This window comes from Leptosomus discolor, chromosome 1 (assembly GCF_034619465.1).
Source record: "Leptosomus discolor isolate bLepDis1 chromosome 1, bLepDis1.hap2, whole genome shotgun sequence".
Lineage (NCBI taxonomy): Eukaryota > Metazoa > Chordata > Aves > Leptosomiformes > Leptosomidae > Leptosomus > Leptosomus discolor.
The window spans coordinates 71,759,169-71,784,455 of NC_141391.1; the positions used below are offsets into that span (position 1 = coordinate 71,759,169).

At 42.2% G+C, this 25,287-nt stretch overlaps 1 protein-coding gene across 1 annotated transcript in view; it reads left to right on the forward strand.

Moving 5' to 3' along the window:
- The first annotated feature begins 10,263 nt into the window (after positions 1–10,263).
- Positions 10,264–25,287, forward strand: part of RFX8 (regulatory factor X8) — a 32,286-nt gene continuing 17,262 nt past the window's right edge. The window contains 4 exon segments of the mRNA XM_086481792.1: positions 10,264–10,718; positions 14,093–14,216; positions 16,965–17,026; positions 18,880–18,966. Of these exon segments, the coding sequence (XP_086337918.1) occupies positions 10,264–10,718; positions 14,093–14,216; positions 16,965–17,026; positions 18,880–18,966 (728 nt within the window).

The window sequence follows — 25,287 nt, forward strand, 5'->3', positions numbered from 1 at the left end:
CTCTTCCTCCCTACACAGTGGGGTAGAAAACAAGGAGATGCTGACACATCCCTCCAGATCTTGTGACAGCAGAGACTCAGATTATGGCTAGAGGTCCTTCCCATGCATTTTGCACAGTAAATATCAGCTGTACAGCATCCAAGTTTTAGGTTTGAAACGGGTGTTGCATAGGCAAGTAAAACCACAGTAAGGCTGGCTCTACAGATTATTTATCTTTACTTGGTCAAGCTATATTTCTACACAGATTGTGGTCATAACTGGGATGATGACCTGCCATTAAGATGCAACCTCTAAAAAGAGGTCCTATACTTTTTAGAATATGTTAAGAAATGACTGTGCATAGATCAATACAATATTTACTGCAGTTTATACAGAAGTTTGACTACTTGAATACAAATGGTGTGAGTGATAAAATAGTTCTACAGTGACTTCTACAAACAAAGAGTTTGAAAACTGTTTTGTAGCTAAGAAATATGAAAATTAGAAAGACAAAACGACAGCTGGAGAAGCATAAGAGAGTATGCCATAAGATTGTCTGTAGTCGTTCATATAGATCACTTGACTGTGATGGCAAATTAAATCATGCGGTTTTCCAAGCGTCACTCATAGTTAAAATTGTATATCTTCCAAAACAAAAGCTTTGTGCATTCCCAACCATTTGTTAGCATCAATTTCAATTAAGAACACAATTAAAGCTTTGATTTAAAAACATTTTTCTCTGTAGCCCCTAAGGCTTCTAACAACGGAAAATATTTCTGATTCTAACTTATTGTTGCACAGCTGAAAGGGGAATAATCCGTTGTCTTCTGGATTATTTTCAAGATAAGAGTGAAAATACATTATAAATATTTGAAAATTTAGAAGGCATACTAAAATTGAACATTTGAATTTTAAACATAGCATAGTTTATGAGTTTTAATTTGGAAGTTATGCTATCTAATGATGTGAAATTCTAACAGATGAGTAATTACCCAACTTACTTCATCACATGCAAAAAACTTCACAGGTGAAATATCATTTCTTCTTGAAAGTTGTACTGCTAAGGTTTTTCAATTTATTTTCTTCATCTGTCAAAAGTATTTCAGAATTACATGAGATTTTATTTTATCATATTTGAACACACTGAAATTGTGAGGCATCTATCCACAAGATACTGGCCTCTATACCTGAAAAAAAAAAAAAAAAAATCTTTGTGTGTTTGTCTACATTTAGCCTGTACCCAGGGCTAACTAACAGTTGCCCTATCACCCGACAACCCCCCACCAATCAGGGAGGGGAATCATGAGAAAAAGAGGAGAACCATGGGTTGAAGTGAAAACATTTTATGAAACAGCACCCATATCAACAGAGGTACACATGGTTATACTCAGCCAAATCAATACACAGCGGTCACAATCAACAGAGAGCAGTCCTCAGGAGCAGGGAGGAGCCAGAGAAGGAGCAAAAAAAGAGGAAAAGAACCTGAGGAGAACACCCACAAGAGCTCCCTTTCTTCAGCAAACCTTCCCCCTTTATAACGACCATGACACTACGGGACGGGCTACACCTGCAGCTCACTCAGGGCAGCTGCCCTGGCTGACTCAAAACTGCTAACGGGCTGCCCGGCATGGCTGGGCCGTGAGTCTGTCCCAGCCAAACCAGGACAATGTTGACTACATTTTCTTTTTTATACAGCATGTTTGGAAAAAGAAGTTTCTTTTGTACAGCAAGTTAGGATACCCCATTTGCAATTTTAAAGTTGTTAAAGTTAACAAATAGGAGGCCAATGAAGAGGCGTGACTTTTCTGGCACTGTACCCTAAAAGTTTGTTATAATCAGTTCTGAAAGTTTCAAAACTTAAAAGGTTTCAAATTAAGAACCAGATTATTTTGTATGGATTGAAGTTTACAACATTTCTTTATTCACAAAAATGTAAATTATGACAAGTAACGAGAGAAATTATTTGGTGATAAGTGTAGTTGTGTAAAAACTCATTTTGGCAAAACAGAAAAAAAATCATCAGTGGTATGCATTTGCTCTTAAATATTTATTTCCACATTCTTATTTCAGCAAATATGATTCCGTTATTTTCTCAAAAAAAAAAGGCTGCCTTTGGGGGAAAGAGTAAGCATTACTGCAGGTTTGAAACATGCTGCAAGGCTGAACCTCTGTCACTTGCACGAGGAATACTGTAGACTGAGAAATTCTGATGAGCCATCTCACGTTCCCAGAAGGATTTTATTAAAATTAATATGACATCCCATCCTCACACCCCAGCTTTTTCCCATATTCGTATCTTCTGGAAGTTACTAAGCCTGGTCTGAACTGAAAAGCAGCCGTAGAAAGTATATATTCTTTTATAAACAAATTTTGGCAAATTGCAGAAACTTGTTGAATACCATTTCTGTCAAGACCAGGCTTCAAATGAAAATTAATTTCAACTACTACAGGTAATTTTTTTTTTTAAATTATTTTTAGAAGATCTAAAAATTTTATTAAAAATAATGCAAGAATGAATATGTTGAAAATATTAGAACAGATAAAAAAGCACTGGGAATTGTCTATCCAAAGGCAGTAGGAGTTCACTTGAGAGAAAAATATATGAGGTACAGTCTCTAAAATGCCTGTTAAAATGAAGTTTTGACTACTATTTTTCCCGTGGTTCTATCCTCTGTGAAGGAAGGATGGTCACACTACCACTGGCTGCACATGCAATGAGGCTGCCAGAGCAGAGTGGCTGTTTGTTAAAGTTGCCTGGTTCCACGCGTTAGGTTTTAACATTCAGCAGTAATGTCATTCAAAAGTAAAGGGCAAAAGCCATCTGCATACTCTGAAGTGCAGAGGCACGGTGCTCTCCGGGTGGACTCCCGCTTAGTAACCAAGCAACCACATCCTGTATCTGTAACTCACATGCACTGATCTTACCAGAGGTTTTTCTTTGGCAGATTTTACCTTGACTCGCTGGTAGATCTGCGGTTCATGTCTGAAATGTGCTTGTTAGAAAATTGTGAATGAATCGTTTCAGTGAATAATCATAGGTCTGCAGATCATCTCATTTATGAATTTTGTAATCCAGATTCAAATTTTCATCTGGGATTGTATCTTCTGCAATAAATCAAGTAATGTTAATCTATACCCCATACATCTTTTGATCTATATTGATACAATTTTTTAAAATTAACAAGTAGAGTGTGAATATTAATTGCCCCACTGACTGCAACATTGTCAAGTTTCGCTTTGCTTTATCCGCAAAGATGGTAACATTTAATTTGAATAAGTAATCAAAACAAAGTCAATAGAAAATTCTGAACTGCCTTTTAGTGACATGACATTTGAATTAAACGTTTGCTTCCCATGAGTAAGTCACATGGGAATTCTCACAGACAAGTATTACGCGAGTAAAGCTCACGTGATCACATATTCACAGAAAATAAATATGAAAGGGTTACAACTACAGTTAAATAGAAGTTCCCTTTTGAATGCAAATGAGTATTTAGGGTATGTGTTCATTTAACTCTAGTCCTTGCCCATTCAAAGCTCCAACAGTACCAACCAGAGGGCCAGTCCCATGTTACAAATAGCACACAGTCAAAATAAGAAGTTTGCAGTGGTGGAAATGTTTTATGTCAGCCATCTGAGGAATGCTTAGCAGTAAGGAATGTATTTGTAAATGTCAGGAATGATGGAGTGTAGTTCAAGATCAGGATCACAAATTAGGACCATGTATCAAGGATGCCAACTTGTCCACAGACCCACCATGGCTGCTCCTACTCCAACCCCCACCAAGCTCCTTCATGTCAGTGCAAAGCTATGGGTCAGAGTATAAACACACAAGCCGCTCAAAGGGGAATTTTGTATCAAATGTTTCACAAAGGTTGATTCTGTAATTTATTCCAATGGAAACAGAGAGTATAAATTAATATAGAAGACATCTTCTCATCCTAACCATATCAGTCTAGTCTAATTTGTTAAATTGGGAAAAAGAAACACGCTGTCATTCTAACAGAGAAATTGTTCTCAACCATTATTCAGCTTCATGTTTGCTGCTTGCTTCAGGTCCAACACAATCTGTGTGAGCCCACAATATCTATATTCTAGCTGCATCAACCAGCCTAAGAAAAAGACACTATTTGTAAAATTTGTCTTGGCTGTATCTTTACACTGCCGCAGCTACAGCAATGCTACTGCTAGCAACGTGAGTGAATGTTCTACTTATTTGAACAAAAACCAAACATAGGCAAGTCACAAATGCTTCAGATGCAATTAAGAAAGCGACCGTGCAGCAACCATGGAATAGATTAGGCTGCCAGGGATGTCTGGACGTTGTCTAGTCCACCACCCTGCACAAAGTGGGTTCCTGGTGGGTCTGAACACCTCAGTCCTGGGGCTTTCAGGTTTTGTTATTCCTACAGTGGTTATGTGGTGATGCTTATTAAGTCTCTTACAGTGTTTTCTCTCTGTCTCAAGTTTATTGGTAGTCTCAGATACAAGTATTAAATGAAAATACCATTTATATAACTATAAGCAAGGCATAAATTGTGCTATCTCCTGCTACATTTTCTAGTCTGAAGGATAAAACAGGATTTGTAAAGAATAATAGGAATATAGGGCTTGCAAACATGAAATTTGGAGAACAGTTATACAACTGTATACAGTTTTAATCATATCACCTCTGACACTACATGCGCACAATATTTCTTTGATGTGCCACTTTGGTCTAAGACATTCAAAAGGTGGGAAGATAAAACTACACTACTCGTGTAACACATGCTTTACCTTCAAAGAACTACTAAGGCAGGACTTTTATTTATTATAACAGAAGTCATTCTCAGAGAACATTAACTGTTAACTGCATCGTCATTTAATTATGTCAAACTTATTATGCTGAAGCTTTCAACAAACACTTTGAAGAAAATTATTGCTTAATCTAGCTATTTAAGTGAAACACTTTTACCTGTCATTTTTAATTTTTGAAAATAAGAAAGCATCTCTTTTCACAGTAAAGTCTGTATTTAATCTGGTGGAGGAGGGAGATGTTTTCTCTCTTTTCAAAACTTTTGTAGCTGGGCTTTACCTTGAGAATATTTCAAAGCTGCCCTTAATGTCATTCCTTCCTTCAAAACTAATTGATTCACTGTGTAAACATTCCTGATGCACAAATACAGGCAAGGGTCGTTTGCGTGTGGTCTGCAAATCAGGGACAGGAGCTAATGTCAGAGCTGCTGTTTGATGCACCAGCCTCTCAGATAGATTAAGCTTTTCTGTATGACTCACCACTGCTTTTATTGTAAGGAAAAAAATATTTTGTTTCTGTTCAAATTACTGTAACATGCAAAACCAGCATCACTCTTCCAGTTCATAGCACAGCCGTTAATAGTAGATTGTCCTATTAAACAGAAAGTTAACTCCAGCATACATCCAGGATATAGGAAACAAAGTTAAAAGCACAAAAAGAATGAATGGCAGAAGCACAATAAAATACTGCTTAGACTTGGAGGAGCAAACATGGCATCTTCTGCCAAGCAGAAATTAAGTAGTGGCTTTCTCCTGCAAGCATTAGCTCAGCCAGTTCTGGACAGATAGGCTCTTATCCATACCTCCATCTTCATGAGTCACTGTATAAATTGTTTGGCTGCCCTGAGTGGGTCTAAAGAGGGAGAAATATAAAGAGCAGGTGTCATCAGCACATGGTGGAAACCACAGTCCTCAGCTCCATAGTCACCCTCCTCGGCGCACTGCATGTACAGGGAGCACAAAGGGAGACTAGCAGAGCCCTGTGGGAAGCGTTCACACCAGAGTTCCTCAGGACAAGAGGGACAGAGCTGCTTAGATAGACTCTGCTACCACTCGTAGCAGGACCAAAAGCAGCCAAAGAACATGGAGACACCTGGAAATGCTGTCATGGTACCCTCATTCTTCATCCTAGTCAAAAGGAAATCAGTAGCCATCACTGCCCTGGGCAACATCTCAGATTAATGTTGTACCAACAGAGATTTCAGTGTTTCAGTTACTGTGTGGAAGATATTTTCCCCAGCAGACACTCCAAAACAGATGATTTGAGATGGCATAAGGACTGGAGCAATTGTTAGTGATTGTCCCCCATCTCAAGTCACCAAACCCTAAGCCTTTCTAATGGCTTCACATCTTTCCAGAGATCTTAATCAGGCAATGATTGCATTGTTTGAATCAGTTCATTCTTGTCCCGACACATCCCAATTTACATATTATTCTGTGTTCCCAGCTCTGTCATTAATGTTTAATGCCTTAATTCAGCCACCAATCCCCACTCAGCAAAACAATTCAGCTAAGTACATATTTAGAGTTAAGCGCATTCTTAAATGCTTTGCTGAAATGAAGGGGTCTTCCACACATGCTGACATGCTTTGCTGAACTGAGCATTCATGCACAGAAGAGTTCACTTGCCATAGGGTCTTAGGAAAGGAGCCTTTCTCGTCTTCACGTGAGTTCATGTTGAAGTGTGTGGATTGTGAAGGACACAGAGTTTTCTATAATGTCAAAGAATTATATTCAGAGAGAAAGTCTGGTTTGGTTTTGCTGCTGCTCCATGACACAACCAGATATAATCTTCTGTATTTGCTGAATTCTGTCAAGTGATTTATTTTGAAGTGTCCCAGTTCGAGCTAAAACAGAACTAATTCTCTTCAGTGATTTTACTTTTCAGTTAAGTCTTTTCTGAGTAACTACACTTTCTGAAACCAACAGCGTGTTTTTCCAGACAGTGGCTGCTTCTAGCAGTGATAACGCTCGATGTTTATAGTTAATACCAAGCAATGGTATGCAGAGAGGCTCTTGCTTATACTTGCTCCTATAGCAACCAAGGTCACTGCTAAATTCTGTACCCCATGTTGGGGTGCCGGGAGTGAATGTGGTCGGAAGGAAGTGAAAGGCCGCACCTGCGGGGAGGAGCGAACGGGACAAGTGACCCAAAAGTGACCAACAGAGTATTCCATCCCATACACGTCATACTCAGTATAAAGCCGAGGGATCACGAGGGTTAAGCTCTCTTCTTCGATGGCCGACATCCAAGGAGGACTCTGTCTGTTCTGCCTGCGATCCCGATCCGCGTGTGCCTGAATCCAGTTCCTGCATCTGGTTCCCATCTGCTGCTGAGTCCAGCCTGGGACTGCCCCAGTGCCAGCCCTGCAGTGTCACTGGTGATGTATTGCCATCATGGGGGCTGGGTTCAGTATTGGGTTTGTGTCTATTTGTATGTATTTCATTATTTCCTTATTTTTATTATTATCTTTTCTTTTATTGTTATTGTTTCATTAAAGCTGGTTTCGTTTTCTTTTCCAACCCATAAATCTCTCTCCCTTGTTCTCTCCCCCATCCTTTCTAGGGAGGGAGAGGGGTTAATGGAGAGCATCCGGCATTCCTTAGTGGCTGGTCCAGCCCTAACCCATGACATAAAGTTTGAAAGATAGCTATAACTCTGAAGATCTCTGTTCCCAATGAACTGATCAGATGGAGGCAATGCCTGATCATTTACGTTATTCAGATCTCAAAGGAAGGAAAAATCAGTAAGCCTTGGTACAGATGTCAGTTTGTCCCTGGTAAGCCAACTAGTAAAGATTAAAAAAAAAAAACCTAAACCACAAAACAAACCAACAAAATGTATGGATTGATTTCTCAAAGCAGGATATTTGCTTTCGTCCACCGGGACTCTTACTCCAACACTGAACAAATTCTTTTAACTTTTTGTATTGAAAATTTGATAGTATGTTGCTCCAGGGCCTTGGTTTGATGAGTGGCAGGGAGGGACTTGGGTTTTTTGGTTTTATTTTTCAACACCTTTTACCCGTTTCTCTCTACAGGAGAATGAATGAAATAAATACCATAGAGGTCTTTTCAACTCTTGGGGAACATACAATTTATTAGTCACATATTTTCATTTTTGCTGGTGGTGGTAGAAGTAGTAGTGGATTCACTTGCTTTCACAATTGTTTTATATATGCTTAAAATACTTTATACATGCTTAAAAATCTTATAAAGCACTTATTTTAAATATTTTAAGTATTTGAGAGATGTTAGCACCTCATTGTTCCTTTACAAGACAGCCGTCATCAGCAAGAGCTCTTATATGGTCTGTTTACTGCACAAGGTATCAAAATCTTCTCTTGAATACTGGGAGGCGGGTGGGGGGTGAGGGGAGACAGTAATCTGAAGAGGCACTTTTATGCTAAAGACACTCATTGCAACATTTTGGAGATGTCTGTTACCTCGAAGTTTGATTTCAATTTGTCCTAGCTATGGGTGAAAGTCAGAGGAAAGGAGCTGCTTTAGCATGCCTTTTAAGCAGTTCAACCATACTCCTAATTTTAGGTCAAATTTTGTTCAGTCAAAGTGCATGTTCATCAAATACTCTTTCATTTTGTGCAAGGAGGATGTCCATGACAGCAATAAAGAGCTTTGCAACTTTCAGCTTATGCAAGAATAAAGACTTACTACAGCTTGACCTAGTGTATATCTACCCAGTCCTGTCTGACTGGATTAAATTGAAGAAGCAGATCTCAGGTTTTCAATCAAATTCTACTAGCAGCCTGGTATTTAAAATCAGAATCCTCCCCCTGCCCACCCCACCCCCTCACCCCCTGCTCCTGACAAGTATTAGATTTATTTGTTAAAGAGACATTTTCTGAAAAACTAGAAAAGCTCTACTCAAATAATAGTAGTGTCAAGATTTGAACAGTACACAGATCCATTTAAGTCATAATTGTGATCTGGAAATTGGGCAAGAGAAATTCTGTGATCTACTTTATCTCTCTCAAGCCATGGAAAGTAACTAGACAGTTTCTTTGTGCAGCATATGCTTCCTCTCATCAAAACTTTTCTGAGTACTAGGTGTTGTCCAGGGACTTTCAGATCTGTGTGACTCCCCTTGCTTCAGTCTGTCACCACAGAAATTGTCCAGTTACCATTTTTCAGTTTTAGATAAGTTGCAGATGTTTGGGGTTTTTTCCTGCTAAGGCATCTTTGTGCCTAGGGAACTTCACGAACTTCGTGGAGTTTCAGATAGTCCCAAGAAGTCAGTTGTTGGTCATGAACCTTGAGAACTATGACCAGGACTCAGAAGCACATGCAAACATGTAAGCAAGCCAGTTGTTGGAAACTGGAGATGAGGCTTCCTCTTCCTCAGGCACATTAAGTGGAAGGCACTGCTATGACTGCAGCATGGACAGGCACACCTGAACCAGCAGTGAGCATGCCAGGCAGCATCTACAGGAAAACCCACCTGAGAAGCTCGATGAGCACTTACATGGCAAAACCACACAAGCCTTACGGTTGCTGCAATATCGCTGCTGCTGGTTCTTACAACAGGTAGTTTAAAGTAACCTGAGAAAGCTTTCACTCTACAGTATTTGCAGGAGTGTTTGCTGTGTAAGCTGAATGTCCCACAGAGAAGGTCAGTCGGCTGTGGAGATATGGAATCAAGACCAAGAACTGTAACTACTGAGGGAAGCTTCCACAATAGATTATTAAGTACAATTATTGAGAACAGATTGTACTGGTTATAATGTGTATACTAACCTGTGTTTTGGGCAGACATCGTTTTCAAGGCTTTGATTCAGGGGCCTGTGAGTGAAGAGCATTTTCCCGTGGGGTTCTCAACACAGCATGAGGCTTTACAGATTAAAAGCAGCATGTATTATACATGACATCTGCGTGCACTGCTCCTCAAAAACAACCTACATTGAGGGAGCAGAAAACCAGCAACCTTCCACCATAAATTCCCGTTTCATGGTCCCCTGTCCCACTCACCTTAAATATTTCTGTCTGCTGACAACGTTGGCTTTGGTCACCCTGTCATAACAAAGCCAGCAAGCCGGTCTATGTCACACGTGGGCTTTCAGCGGCTTATTAACATGGGGAAGCCATGGGACTTGGTGAGAAGCTGAGCTGTGGTGTAACCCAATGCCATCCACTAGGAAGCTTTCAGACGCTCCAGCCATACATAATTTATTTCCACCAGTCACATGGCAGTAAAGCTCGTTTTGCATAATGGGTACTCGCAATGGAAAAGTGCTTACAGGGTTTCAGCGGAGCAGGCAGCCCTTTCATCTATCTGTATCAAAGAGAAATCGAACAATTAAGGGAGTTGGCAGGTAGAAAAACTCTGAAAATGACGTTTTAAAGGCGTGCAAAACCTACGGAGGCAGCACACGCGCTATTCATTTACGCCTCTTTGTACCTCCTGACTGACCTGCCGTTCGTTTTCTCGCCTGCAGCTCCCCCCAAGGCTCACCTTTGGCCAGAGAGGACTCGATGCCAGCAACGGCTGCACCGCGCCTGGCGCTTGTCCCCGACCCGCGGGTCACCCCGAGCCGCCACCGCCCCTCAGCCCTGCGCCCCCGCCCGAGCGGCGGCGGCACCCCCGCCGCCGAGACCCGCCGCCCCTTCCTCAGGCTTGTGGCGAGGCCGGGAGGCGGGAGGGGGTCCGGTTGGACCCGCGACGGCCACCGCCACCGCTGCTGCCCTGCCACCGTCAACCGGCTTCGGCAACGGCGGCGGCGCGCGGCCACCCAACGGCCCCCAACGGCCCGGCACGGCCCGGCACCGCCCGCAACGGCACCGCCCGCAACGGCACCGCCCGGCATGGCACCGCCCGGCCCGGCAACCCCCGGCCCGGCACCCCCGGGCCCGGCATCCCCCGGCCCGGCACCCCCCGGCCCGGAGGAGGGCAGCCCCACCTCCGCCCTGCACCTCTCCGTCGTCCGCTGGTGCGTGCTGCCCCCTTCCCCTCGGCCGGGGAGGGAGCCGGCGGGGCGGATGGATGAGGATGGAGCTGGGGGGGGGGTGGGGGTGGGGGTGTGGGGGGGAGTGGGTGTGGGGTGGGTGTCCCCTCCACCCTCGCCGGGGGGCTTGTAAAAGGGAGGGCAGGAATCTGACGTGTGACCGTTATCGCAGTTTTGTAGGGCAAAAAGGCTGGTTTGCTGTCGAGGCGCCATCACCGCCGTGGTGCTGTGAAAGCAGGGGAATTTCCCTGAAAGTCTCATCTCCTGCCACAAGGCTTGCTGGTGTGGAGGTGGCTTGATGTGGAGGAAAAGGGGGTTTGTCTCAGGCTACCCGCTCCCCCGAGGCCTAGCCCCGGGGCTGCCATCTCTTAAGAGGGAGCTGGCGAGGACCATCCCTGGCTGGAGCGCTGGTGGCTGGCGTGGGTTTACAGTTTAGCGTGGGTGGCCGCCAGGCTGCGCGGCCGGTGGCACCGCTGGCATTCAGAGTGGTGCTCAGTGAGTGACGATCTCCGAGGTTAAGTTTCCTTGAGGTGGAGGTAGTGGTTGAACTCCCCAGTGAGATGCTTTCTGTGGTTGTCGCCATCATTTTCTTGTGCTTTGAGAAGAGCATCATCTGCCATGTGACAGCCAAAGAGAAACCAGGGTTACTTTCCTTCTTTCCCCAAGCCCAGCTGAGCCCAGCTAGTAAATAGTGTTGAAGCTTCATGTGAAACAGTAACAACACACACAAGCCCACTTTTAACTTGACAGCAACTAATCTTAAACCTTTTTATTCCCCCTCTCAGTAATAACTGAGCAGCGGGGTTAGTCCGTGCTTTTGCTGTGATACAGATACCACCACCCCCATTTTAAAAGGACTGAAGGAAGACATTCATCCAAGGTCATCCAGCAAGTTTGAGACACTGCATAAAACTGAATCACAAACAATCCTTGAAAGGATGAACTGATGATTTTTTCATCACAACAACCTTCTGAATCACCTGTTCATGTTTTGAAAATTTTTAACTATTCAGCTTCTTTTTATGGTTGGTGCATTGACAGTAGCAAACCAGATTTTGGTCCAGAAATGGTTTAAGAGCAGACTGGCAAATGGCCAAGTATAACGGCCAAGGGCCCACATCTAACAGGTGGCAAACCTCCAATACCTGGAGCCCATGTGAGGTCCTAGAACTGACCAGGGAACAAACCCCACAAAAAGTGTGGACAGAAAGTAGCAGATAAGTAGAAGAGGTCTTTCCCTGTGTGCTTTTTCTTTAAATTCCATCTTCCTCCCTCACCACTCTTTCCTTTTGATTTGTTGTCTTAATAAAGTTTTCTTTTGATGCATGCCATAAACACTCGGGTTTTGGGAACCTCAAGGCTAACACACGAGAAGATGAGCACTGTGCTCTTTCCTGGGTGGATTTTTTTTTCCTGATAGACAGTATTTTTGTATTACGTGTCAGCACTAAGAACGTGTTTGACTTGTTATTTGAAAAAGTCTGGCAGTTTAATAGACGATAAATTCATGAAATGAAATTCCCCAATATTCTGTTGCTAAACAGTTAAATGCTGAGGCAAAACTATTGGCAGAAACCAGCTACTGAAGCATGAATTAATTTCTGCTGTACTTCCAATGACTCTTGTGGTGTTATATTAAGGATGAATTTGGACTTAGGTTTAATCTCCTCTGGGACTGCTCAATTACGAAGGGTTTTGAGATGGTTGCTCTAGAAGAAACAAGCATTTCTGCCTGCTGGGAGGCAGAGCTCAATCCGGACTCTTAGCTAGAATAAATTTCATTTACCTTTCAGCCCCATGATGGGGAATACCCCACTAGCGCAGCAGATTTCGTGTCTTTGGTGCAGGTTCCTGCTCGTGCCTAGCCGTGAAACCATTGCTGTTGAGTGGCGGGGCTGGAGGTGGTGAGGAGTGGGCAGAGAGTCCGGCACAGCTCAGCCCCAGCGCTTGGCAGCACCAGCCTCTTGGGTTGGTGGGTGAGAAGATGGTCTCCGAGGAGGTAAAAGTGAGGCATTTCAGGGCCTTTTGCTAGGGAGGGGGAAACCTGGGGAGGCAGTCGGCCTTCTTCCTTGGAGAAAGGGCATGAACAAAAGGTGAGGTAGGCATCGTCAGGCTGCACAGCGATCATGTTCTTGCTCAGTCTGTTCTACCAAGCCAGTTCACCAAAGACCTTACCCACTACCCACTGCTAATAGAGCTGATACAGAAAGGTAAATGCAGAGTCTCCTGAAATCAGGCTACTAATAAAAGAGAGGATGCTGGTTCAAAATCCAACTGGCTTATCTCACCCAGCGATTATGAAAAGTCTGCTTTCCCAAGCAACTCAATTATCAGTAAAAACACAGTAACTGGCACTGTGCTGCACTAGCATTCAACTGATAAATTAATCAAATATGCACAAATCATTTGGTACAGCGGAAGCAGAGTCAGAGTGAGAGAACACCGTCATACGATCAACGTGTCACGCTTTGAAAATGAGTATCTCTGCTTCTTTGCTCCAGCTTTGCTCCTGTATTTGTACTGCAGGAGGCTATCATCTTCTGACATCAAAACCATTGATATTATCTCATACTTAAAGATCTTTTTTTGTCTATTGAAGGTAATACCTTAGGCTAATAAGTAACTAAGTTTACATCTTCCTCACCTTACTCATGCAAGTAGTTGCATTCACTTGACTGTGGCCATTCTGGTAAGTAGGATGAGGAAGGGCTTTGGCCAAAGAATGAGTATTTAAACACCTAAACCAGTTTCGATCCTGGCGGTTCTGTCACAGAGTAACTGTAAATTAAAATTCTGTTCTTTCATTAAACTTGTGCTAAAACCAGTGAGGTTGTATGACAACAGAATTTGGTCCTTCATAGTTTGTGCACTTTCCATCCCAAAACATCATATTGGGCATTTTAGATGGAAAAATGCTCATTATATTACTTTGGTGTACTGGAGACCTCTATAATTAGAAAATCAAAGTTACATCCTGTTAGAGAGATGCTAGTATTTTGTGTAGTTGTGTTAATGTTAAAATGATATTACTCAGTTGTATTTTTTTATTAAAAACTATGACATCTAGTCAATTTATTAGCAGAGTCTCACATGACCTCTCTTACACTCTGGAAATCAGGAAAGTAGAACTTAAAAGCAGATGTAGAATATATATATATACATATAAGATGTATCATTTTTTTCACGGAATACAGATGAATAAAAAAGTAGTAGCTCTTTTTTTTTTTGATTCTACACTTATGTAAAATCAGAGTAACTATTACAGAATACACTGTAAACCTGGTGAGCTATTTCAACCACATGGTAACAATTCTTTCTTCTAATTCTGACATAAACCAATTGATGTTTTTGTTTTAAAGGATAGCCGATAATGTCTATTCATGTGAAGGTTGCAATGTACCCCGTCAGCTACTGTATGAATTGTATATGGAAAGCCGCAGTCAAGATTCCAAGTGTCAACTAAATTCAGCCACCTTTGGAAAGGTACACAGCACATAGGATATATAAGATAAGAAGCAGAAATACCTAAAGAGAAAATCTGATGATCAAATGCACACACCACATAGCAAAAGAGATTAAATAACAGAGAAGAATGACTATCAAATGTATTATGCTTGTGTCTTTTCTAATATATTTCTGGTAAGCACTCACATAGACGCAGGTATACTAGAGAAAATAGTATTGTCTGTGATGGAGATTATTTTCTTCAGGGAACTGGTATATGTTATACTAGCAAAGATTTCTTTTGCCAATGTATTTTAGAAAACTTTACCAGGGTAAAACAGTGCAAGGTTAATAAACTCATCCTGAGGAGCTGATTCTTCTGTCCTTAAAAGACCCCTTTGTTGTTACATAATTTTATACTTTCTTTTTTAAGTATACTTGGGAAGATTTTGCTCCAAACACACCCTAAAAAAGTTGTTATAGAATCATCCAAGCAAAACAAATGCAGATGTATAACCCAAACTCCTTCAAATAGTTCCACTTTTCGAATACATGGAGGTTGATACAACCCACAGAACAATTGCCACTTAGAAATCCCAATTGCAACAAATACTCATAGCTACTCAGCTTTATTTAACAGATTAAGGAAGACAGAATGCCTTATGATTGTTCGTTGCTCAAGACTTTTTGTTCAGAATTTCCTGTTTTTACCACTAATATTCTTCTATTAGCACTCACGGTAGGAGCTACTAAGCATTGTATTAACACAAAACCAAAAGTAAAAGTAAAAGTTGTACCTGAAATCAACTTTGTTCATGCAGATAACCTCATTTTAGGAATCATTTATTTCAATTCAGCTGAATTTAATTTTTTCAGTGGGTGAGTTAAATCACTCTTACTTAAAATTAAGATTTGAGTGAGTGATCCAGCACGATTTACCATAGCTTAATGGATCATCACCCATCAGCCAAGCCCATGGGTAGAATTTGCCTGGCTTAGTGTAGATGTCTGCCATGAAGCTAGTCACCTGAAAATCTCTTGGTAGCCAAAGGAGACAAATATGTAGTTAGATATGATTTTTCTCATCCTAAATGAGTCAACTCAGGCAGCTCAGGGGAAGTTGTGCCTCAGAACTGCCTGTTTTTCTCCATTGACTACAGAGTCTGCAGCGACTAGCTTAGACATCTCTACCTTGTAGCCACACAGGTAAGGTTAATCCCATCCTACCTGTACACTTTGAGGTGCTCCAGCATGATTGAGTTACCACCTTTGAGCTAAGCCTTCTTGTGGTTTAAGTTAATGCATTTTACTTCTAAGCTGGGACAGGCATGGATGAAGCATGAGTCTGGTCACGCAGAAGAGCTCAGCTGATGAGCCATAGTTGCTATAGGTTAGCGCTTGCAAGTGTTTGCTCATAGCCTTAACTGACCCAGTGCATTGCAGTGCAAGTTAACACATCCTGAGGGAACAAGTGGGGGTGCAGCTCCCCAATGGCTTGAAATGGTCTGTTCTTCTGCAGCAGGAGGTGGGACCGTGCAGCAAGAGGCTGAGGAGGGCAGGAACTTCAGCAACCCTGGTTTAAGCTAAAGGTGCATGTGTAATCTGTTACCACAGCCTAGCTGACGGGCTGAGCTATTAATAATTCATCAAGCTGTAGTAACCTGACTGCGTTACATGCATGAAGACTGCAAGGACTTTTGCAGTCAAGCCCTGTACGAATCAAACTGTGGTGATTTAAGACGTTACCAATCTCATCTGCCCTATCCCTCTGCCCAAATACACCACTGTCTCCGTAGAAGAGCCAGTGGGAAGAAGTATGTGTCGCATGCCACAGAAGCCCCAGTTTCACAGGCTGCCTTTTTAGGAAAATGGGATTATGCTTAAAAAACAGCTTAACAAAGGGAGCAGCTGGGGTGGGTACACGCAGAAATGTGCAAAGAACAGGACCACTCCAACACCGTTAAAATTGGAGGTGCATGTTAGTGTGAGTTGGGGAAATTTGTCCTTTAGCAGTCCTTTGGAGCATCGAAGTACACTTCGCACAGAGTCCAAGCTTTGGGCTACTTGAGTGGAGACCCTCCTCGCTCCTCACTAAGGTTGAGCACTCGGTCCTCTGTTCCTGCTGTATAGAGAATGTTAGCTCCAGCTGTCCTGGGTTAGTCTCTGTCTTCACAGGACAGCTCATGCAGAATAATCAGAGTGAAGTGGATTATTACCCTGACAGTATCTTATTACTCTGTAGGGCCTAACCTTGACGGATGCTGCCTGACCTCAGTTCACATTTACCACTGCAGTGGTCAAAAGGTTGCTTTGCAGCTTGAGGTTTCAGGTCCTTTTAAAACAGATAAGTCAGGCCCTATTCTATGAGTAGTCCTTGCAAGTGTGAGCGGGTAGGTGAAGTCACTTGTGTGAAGTCCTACTCGAATGAGTAAGGCTTGCAGGAGTGGCAGAGTACTGGAGAATCACAGCACCTTCAACTTCCCCCACCTGACTGTGGGTGGTCTCCTGGTGTGTGCACTGACTGTGTTTCAGTGCAAGGTAAACCAGACTAGTCTAAAATAATTCCTACCTGAGGGAGGTAATCCCTTAAATTACTTAGCTTTGGATCTGCAAAAGCCTGATTGAGTTCAGTTCAATAGTTACAGTCTGAGAGGTAAGAAGAGGTATTAGCTTGCAAATGATGGAAAGCAAGAGAAGTGATTAAGGAGAAAAAAATGTAATAGATATGTTTTTGCATTTTAGAATTAATTTTCCAATTATGTCTAATTTTCTCTTTGTTTTTTTCAGCTTATTCGCCTAGTTTTCCCAGATGTGGGGACAAGAAGGCTGGGCAAAAGAGGGAATACCAGGTATGGGTTTTGCTTCCTTTGTTTAAGCACGTTATTTATAACTGTTCTAATAAAATTTAAAAACAGCTGACTGTTCAGCTCCAGCACTGTAATACAGCAGCTGAATTGTTAGTTGCAAGTCTGTAATACATTGCAGGATCCAGAGTGATTCATGATGTCACCAAACACATTAAAATAAAGTTAATTCCATGAAAATCATCACATCCGAGCTGCTTTGGTAGGGTATAAATTCCAGATCAGACTGGTTTTAAAAAAATTAGTGCTTCAGTGTGTACTGGCTATTACAGCATGGCTTACATGAGGCATCTGCCAGACATCACAACTTTACTCAGAGCTCTTGAGACACCGGGTCAGGAAAGCCTGTCTCTGGGATGCACGAGGGTGGCAGCTGTGATTAATGTCTGTGTTGTGATTTTCATCCTTGCACATATCTGTCATTTCTGTGGAGTGACCCAGCATGTCCTAGTGGTCAATGGAAATGTTGCAAACTGTTTAAAACCATTTAAATCAGACCACCTCAGATCCTCCTCCTACACTCCTCTCTTTTCCCTTCCCTCTTTTCTTATAGAGCACAGTGAGTTTGATGCTCTTTCATTGATTCAATGTCCAAACTTATAATCACATTCTGAACGTTTAGACTGGAAAAAGGGATGTTTTAAAGGCATTGAAACACCATGGTTTTACAAGCATTTTGAGCAGCTGTCAAGTACTGGCTTTGAGACTGACATGCCCTTACTTGATCTGCGACTTTTCTCCACTAGTCTGGACTTGCTATCAGCTTGATCCAGCAAGATCCTTTATTTTGGGAGTGCCTCACCGCAGACACTCCCAGGCTTCTCCTCATAGCTGGCAGGATTTGAGACAGTGCGTGATAGCCCCCAGCCTCCATGCTCTCTCTTCCCATCAGCAGAAGGTTACCCTCTGGTGGCTGTTGGTGGCCTGAAACTGCTGCACAGCTACCCTGGCTTCCCCGTGACCCAGCCTGGGAGGAGCCAGCTGGTAGCACCAGGGTGGCAGGGATGGCCATTTCCCTGTGCACCGAGGTCAGGATAAACCTTGGAAAAGATCTGGAGGGTTTCTTGGACTTTAGCTTGCCGTGACAGGGAGCCGACAAGGAAGCCAGAGAAGGACTTCTACAAGAGCAGGTAGTGATAAGACAAGGGATAATGGCTTTAAACTGAAAGAGGGTAGAATTAGATTAGATATAAGGAAGATGTTCTTTACTGTGAGGGTGGTGAGACACTGGCACAGGTTGCCTAGAAAGGTTGTGGCTGCCCCCTCCCTGGCAGTGTTCAAGGCCAGGTTCGATGGGGCTTTGAGCAACCTGGTCTAGCAGAAGGTGTCCCTGCCCATGGCAGGGGGGGTTAGAACTAGATGGTCTTTAATGTCCCTTCCAACCCAAACCATTCTACAATTCTATGATTCTGTGACCACTGATGGGCCTTCCAGTCCTCAAGGTACTGTGAATGGCTGAGGAACAGCCGCACTAAATCCTTCAACTTCCATGGGGATAGGGGGACCCCTGTCAGCTCAGACTCTGGTCCCTGTCTTTGTTAACTGTCCTGCACAAATCTTTTGCACCACATTCACTGGGTTGTTTTTTCATTTAGAAGAAGGTATTATTCTGAGACAAAAACTGTTAAAAAGAATTTGTAAAGAGTTTGTGCAGTGATCTTCTTTGGGGAAAATAAATCTTGAACAGAATTTAAAAAACACATGCAGGTTTTTTTACTTGGTCTTTTCTTGTTTAAATAGAATGATCATCTGCTTTCAAAGGAGGAATATGAATTATTTACTGACTTGTTGGAAATCGTGTTGTTGTCAGTTCATTGGGTTTTTTTGTTATTGTCTAGGTATCATTATTCTGGAATAGCTATTAAGAGGAATTCTTCAATTTATGGACGTTACTGTTTTCTTCTGTCCGAAAAAAATTATCCCAGGTTTGTTTTTTAAAATGTTTTAATCATAAAATGTCACAGGACAGTCTGTATATTGTCTCTACATATAGTCTACAGTCTCTACAGTCTGTAAATCATCTGTTGAACATTAACACTGTTATATTTTTCTTATTATTATATATAATATAATATATATATAAAAATACTATCAAAGGGCTGTGTCATTAAGTGCTGCGCCCTAATAGAGAAGTTCCATTCTGAAAACGTGCCCTACCTAACTGGACTTCCTTGAATCGGACATTTTAGCCATGTAGATCTTAAGAGCAGGAGCTCATGCCAAACATAGAAGAAGAGCTTAATATATTCCTACTCTAAATGGGAGCTCAAATAAACATATTGAAATCGTTTCATGACACTGTAGCACCTTCCTTATTAAGCAGTGGGCCGAAGAGATGTGCGTTAAGGTAAAAATGACCGCACTTTTTTGAAGAGTCCCACACGCAATCATGTTATCCGGGGTTTTTTACTACTTGAAACAGTAAGGCGTATTACTTTGAAAATACTTCCTTCACTTTGTTTTAAAATTTCGGATTTTAAAACCACCTCTTGTAAGGGAACAACAATGAGAAAATGTATAAGATGAGTATAAACTGCTTGCAAAAATTAAAAGTTTAAAAATAATTGATGAATGTAAGACACCTTGGCAGACTAAAGTGTAGACATGAACACGGTCTGTTTGTGACCAGGTGAGGAAGAGTTCTCATGGTTAAGCTCATGGTTGAGATAAACAAACCACAGGCTTGTGTTTCTCCTCACAGAAATGGGAAGGAAGGGAAATGCTGTCATTTCTAACAGTTTTACACTCCTTTTAAATGCACAGGAGAAGAAAAATAGGTGCAGCCTATGCCTTGGACTTTGGAGACCAGGCTTGTATCCTCACTCTCTTGCAGATTTGTGCATTACTTCAATGTGAATACGAATAAATTCTGTACTTCGGTTTCCATTCTTTAATACAGAGATACAGCGTTTTTCCATAGCATGAATGTCAGAGGGATACAAGTCAGCCTATTAAGCACCCAGATATTCTGGTGATGATAAAACTGTTTCAGTATCTGTGATATTTTATACGATAGTTACTTAATTGAGTGCATGCTCATACCCATAGGTTTGTTGCCTTTCTCCACAGGTTTTATAGCAGAGTAATGTTACGTAATTCCATAGAGTGACAACGGTAAAGAATGGGACAGGGCACATGATCGAGTTCTGCAGATGGTCAAGAGGCAGTCAGTTGTTGTGAGACCAAACAGATGATTCATAGGCAACCTGAGGCTTGTTTCCCATGAGACCCTTAGTGAAGTGATATCCCTCGCTACCCGTGCACACAATATAACCAGAACAGGCCTAAGATTTGACATCTGTAATGAGGAAAGGTGGTATAGAAGAGTCTGGGAAGACCCTCTGCCAAGTCTTGAGGTTTAGACTGGACCCCCTTGCTTTCTAAAATTCCTTTCAGAGAGGAGTCTAGGTGCAGCTGGATCCAGTCTTAGCCCCCGACTGTAAACAAGAGTTTGGACCCTTGATTCTGTCACACCATCTGTTTATTTCAGCTCAAGCTGGGTGCCTCCGGAGAGGGAGGCCAAAAAAAGAAATCCCTGAGCAATTATACCCTTACAGTCCAAATTCCCCACCTGCAAAAGTTCGGACTAGCAGTAATATTAGGATCTGTGGTCTTCACATTCTTCATTGGATCCCTTCATTGTCTTGAGACGGGCCATTTCTCTTCTTATCTCTAAGGTTACAACTTCTGTTAATGAATGTAGCTTCCTTATCTTTTGACTTGAAACAGCATTGGGCCTTCTTTTACTTGACTAGGTAAAAGTTCAACATATCTGGGACGGCCTAGATATGGCTTAAGGCCTCAGCACTGCAGTCACTCATGCTAAGCAAAGTCACTCATGCTAAGCAAAGCAAAACAAGTTTCAATTCAACCTAATTTCAAGCAATCACACAATTCTAATATTCTACAAGTAAACTATTTGAATCCCCAACAAAGGTCATGGCCACTGTTCAAGAAACATTGCAGGTCTCTGGATGAGTCTCTGCTGGTCTTTCTTCTTCAGGGAAGGAAAGGTTTTTCCCTGCAGCATCACCTGAGAACAGTAATTTTGCTGCGCATAGTGGGAGAGCTGCTAGTTCTGGTCATAGAAGAGATGAAAGAGAACAGAACAATTTAAATTGCTGCTCTTTTTCCTCCCAGCTTAGAAACATGAGGAAAAATTACAAAAAGTGGGAGGATCCAAAGAAGCAATGTCCAGGCCAGGTGCAGAAACTAGAACTTTAGCCACTGCTGGAAGCCAGAAGCACCATGTATACCAGCATAGCTTGTGTCCTTGGCCCTTCTTGTGGAAATGAGCCATGTTCTCTGGTGGGCTGGAGAACACGCTACAGCCCTTGCTTAACCATAGGGCAGCTGCTGCACTGGCTGCAGGCCTCCTTCTCCTACTCCACCAGCTGCCTGCCCAGACACCCATTCCTAAAAAAAATGTATTTAATTTGGTCAAACAAAGGAAAAGAAAGTGTATTCCAGTGAAATGGCTGACATCAATCAGCTATCTAGTGATCTGGATGTAGCTTCTTGGAATAACTTTTCAGATATAAAAAAAAAATCAAAATATGAAGACTGTATTCTGATAAAGATCATCATTCTAGTTGCAATAGAGAAGTCCCTTGACTACAAAATCATCTTATCTGATGTAGCCTTCATTTAAGAAAGTTATAAGAAGTCACTAAGCTGTTGTGTGAAGCCAGACAGCTGAAATTAGAACAGCTTCCACTCTAAATGCAGCCACACGTCCCTGTCCCAAGCCAACGTGAAGGCCCACAACACCTGGGCAGCCGGGCAACACAATTACTTCTTAGTGTCTGATAAAGGACAGCAGGCAAAAATGGAGAGAAAGCAGTAAAAAAGCACACAGGCAGAGAAGCACAAGTAACACAACTCCAAAAGAAATAATTAAGTCACATACAAAATAATTAGCAGCTTCAATCAAATAAGTGAGTTTGTTTCCGTCTATATTAGCATAAATATATGTTTCGTACATTCCTTGCAAATAAATAGGAACACATCAAGGAAATACCTCATCTTTACTGTCCTCTCAGTAGGGTTTAGTACTTTTTGAAATCAGAATTAATTTTTCATGATCCAATGAAGTTGATAAACCAGCAATGGCAAATTCCATATTTTTTTATTTTAATTAGAAAATTGAAATTTAGAAAAAGAGTAATGAAAACTTGAAGACTTTTCTACCTCACAGAGGTAATTGTATAATTGCAGCAGGGGTATTTGACCCATAACATCGTAATTTTTGAGAGCTGTGTTGGTGTGGAAATTTCCAAATTGTAGTGAAGAAGATTTTTAATACGCCATTTTAGTGCAGTCCAAACTCTGGTCTGTGGACCAGACTCTACAAATGGGATATACTTCTCTGGCTTGTTGCCATTTGCCTTTGGGAGAGACAGGGCATGTTTGTTTGAGCAGTGAACCTGTCCTAAATTACTACTGCTCCCTGTCATGCCTGAATAGAGTCCAACATGCAGATGTTTTTTCTGTTGTATCTTCCTGAGGGGAAGGTGGAGCCAGGAGCCCAGTTGAGAGACCAGGGCATCCACCCAGCCTACAAGTTGGTGAAGAACGGAATGGTTTCAAAACTATGATCCAGTCTCTGTAATTACTGAAAAGAATATTTCGCGACCATATTGAGATAGTCAGCGTTTGACATGCTGCTGGTAGTGAGGAACTAGGCTCACGAAGGATCTGACAGGTTGGGAGCTGTGCTTGCTGGTGTCAAATAAATGCCAGCAGGATTATCAGGGTTTGCCTTTGACTACAAAGAATGCATTTGCCTTTTGATAATCAGTGGGGCCTTGGATCTATCAATTGGCTGGGTTGGAACGTGTTCACACAAGGAGTGATGAGGATGTTCTTATACAGCCGCTGTGAGTTGTTTTGTTTAGAAATCTTGTATTTTTTTAAGATATGTGTACCACAGGTCTGATGATGATGTTATGAAAGTAGTGTAAATAAACATAACTGCAAGCAATGAGATCTCCAAATGTATTACAGAGACTTAAGGGAATGTGGTATTTACTGGTTTGTGTTACAAAAGTGTGCCCTCTAGGAATGGGTGCTTCGAGGACAAGCTCTCACTGAAATGGTACTTGCTCTGGCCTGGAGTACAGCAGTGTTAAAAAAGTGCCAGCAAATTTTGGTTTTGGAAGAGTTACTTTATGATTCTAGTAATAGGGAAGATTTGGGCTTCTGACTTTCTAGTGAAGATAATGCATGATTTTTTAATAAAAAAGATCTGATATGATTCTAGCAAAGTAGCTTTTCTAATCTCAGTGTAATCTGACAGTCAACAGCATGCACATTCACCACCCTCCCTCCTTTCATTTTTCCTTTGTCCTTCCCATTCACCTATCCTCTCTTAGTCTTTTTATCATCCTCACCATTGTATTTCCCATTTTAGCTCTAGTTCACACGCCATAGCATTATCCAAACACTGCAAGAGAGCTGGTGAAACTCCTTGTGATTTTGCTATCACCCCTTTTCCTGTTCTCCCACCCACCTCCTCTTTTGTGTGTCCTGTCTTTACCCAGGCAATGCTTTCCAGTGGAAGCAAGCAGCTCTGCCCAGCAGCCGAGCACCTCTGCAGGCACCGGGTGAGTCCGAACCCTCTTTGCTAACAGTGGTGGCACATAGATGTTAGTTTTCCATAGGTATTTGCACTTAGTCATCATCGAGCTTCCACGGCTCTGGCTGCTGGGGCTCGGGAGGACCCACGCAGCCCCTCTTCTCATACCTTGCCAGCCCTGTGGTGGGGGGAGCAGGGAGCCAGCCTTCCTCGGGAGCCAGCCTGCTGGATGAGACGATGATGATACGTGTTGCCATAGCAGCAGCAGTAGAAGATACAGCTGGCCGCCTTCTCGGGGAGAGCAGGAGCTGGAAAATACTCATTAATTTTGTTTCACAGGTTTTAGAAATCTGCAGGAAGGACCCATTTGAAAGAGGTGTTATGAAACATCTCTGCTTACACATTCTTCCCTTTGTCCAGCCACCAACTCTAAAAATGTCTGGGAGAAAGAGTCAATAGTGTTACCAAGCATACCCAATACCACTGCTGTGCCCTGTCTTGGGCAGCCAGTTTGATTGTTTCTCTGGAGCACTGCCTTCATGACAGAGAGTAGTGGGAGAGGGAAAGGTAATTTTTCGGGTGGCAAGGGTCAGTCCTGTGGAGAGCACAGAAGCGAGAGGAGGCATTTTCAGTGGCTTGAGTTTCCAAGCAAATAAGCTGTTACATTTTGTCCTCTGTCCCTTCAGGGCTTTTGGTGGTACCCTGGTTTATAATACATCACAGCAGTGAAACTCAGCAGCCAGGATCTGATTAGATAGCCTGAGTGTTGGCAGTCGCCAGTGGAAGCACATTTTCTACAAAGCCTTTGCCTGTCACCCTTCAAAATAGCTGAGTCCAAAAGGACCCTGGAGTTTGAAATGCCTTCACAGACAGTGAGCAGGTGTCAGCAGCAGATGGGGGCTTGACTGGAGGAATCCAACTCTCACAGCACGTCCCTTTTAGTAGCGACTTTGCCTCCCCCTCCTATAGGATTAGCCTCAGCAAAACAGGCAGGGAGAGAGGTAGGAGATGGTAAAGGAAGAAAGCAGCCTATTGTGCCTTCATCCCTGGTGTTTCAGCCAAAAGCCTTTGCAGATCCAGGTGAATTCTGCCCATGTGAAACATCACAGCAGGCTTGCAAAGTAAATGGGGGACAATTGAAAAAAAAAAGCCATCCAACTGACATAGGGTGCATAAAATGGAATTATTGTGAAGTCGAAGCACAAGGATGATTATTCTTTCATTATTTGCATGCTAATAATCATTATTACCATTCCAAATGAACCGCAACTACAAATACAAACCTGCGATTTTGGTGCAAGAAGTTGGAAGACGTTGCACTGTTAAATGGATAATACTTTGCTGTCTTTATAATGAATGGTTCCGTTTTATCTTAAAATTAAGAAACTGGTCTTCAGAGTCATTAGAAAATCATGGGGATACTAAAGGACAGGAAAGAGAGTGAGATTTGTTTCCCAAACACAATGCTCCAGCCTAGTGCACTCCATCCAGTTTTAGATCATTTTCTTACTAAATGCAGAATAAATTGCTGGGCTTTTTAAAGGATTTTTCTGTTGTATATTTTACCACAGTGGAAATGCCTGCAGTTCTGGAGATGCAGCTGATAACAGGACCAATAGCCAAAAAAAAAGAAGAGTGAGTTTCAGATGCATCATGCTTGTAACAAAAT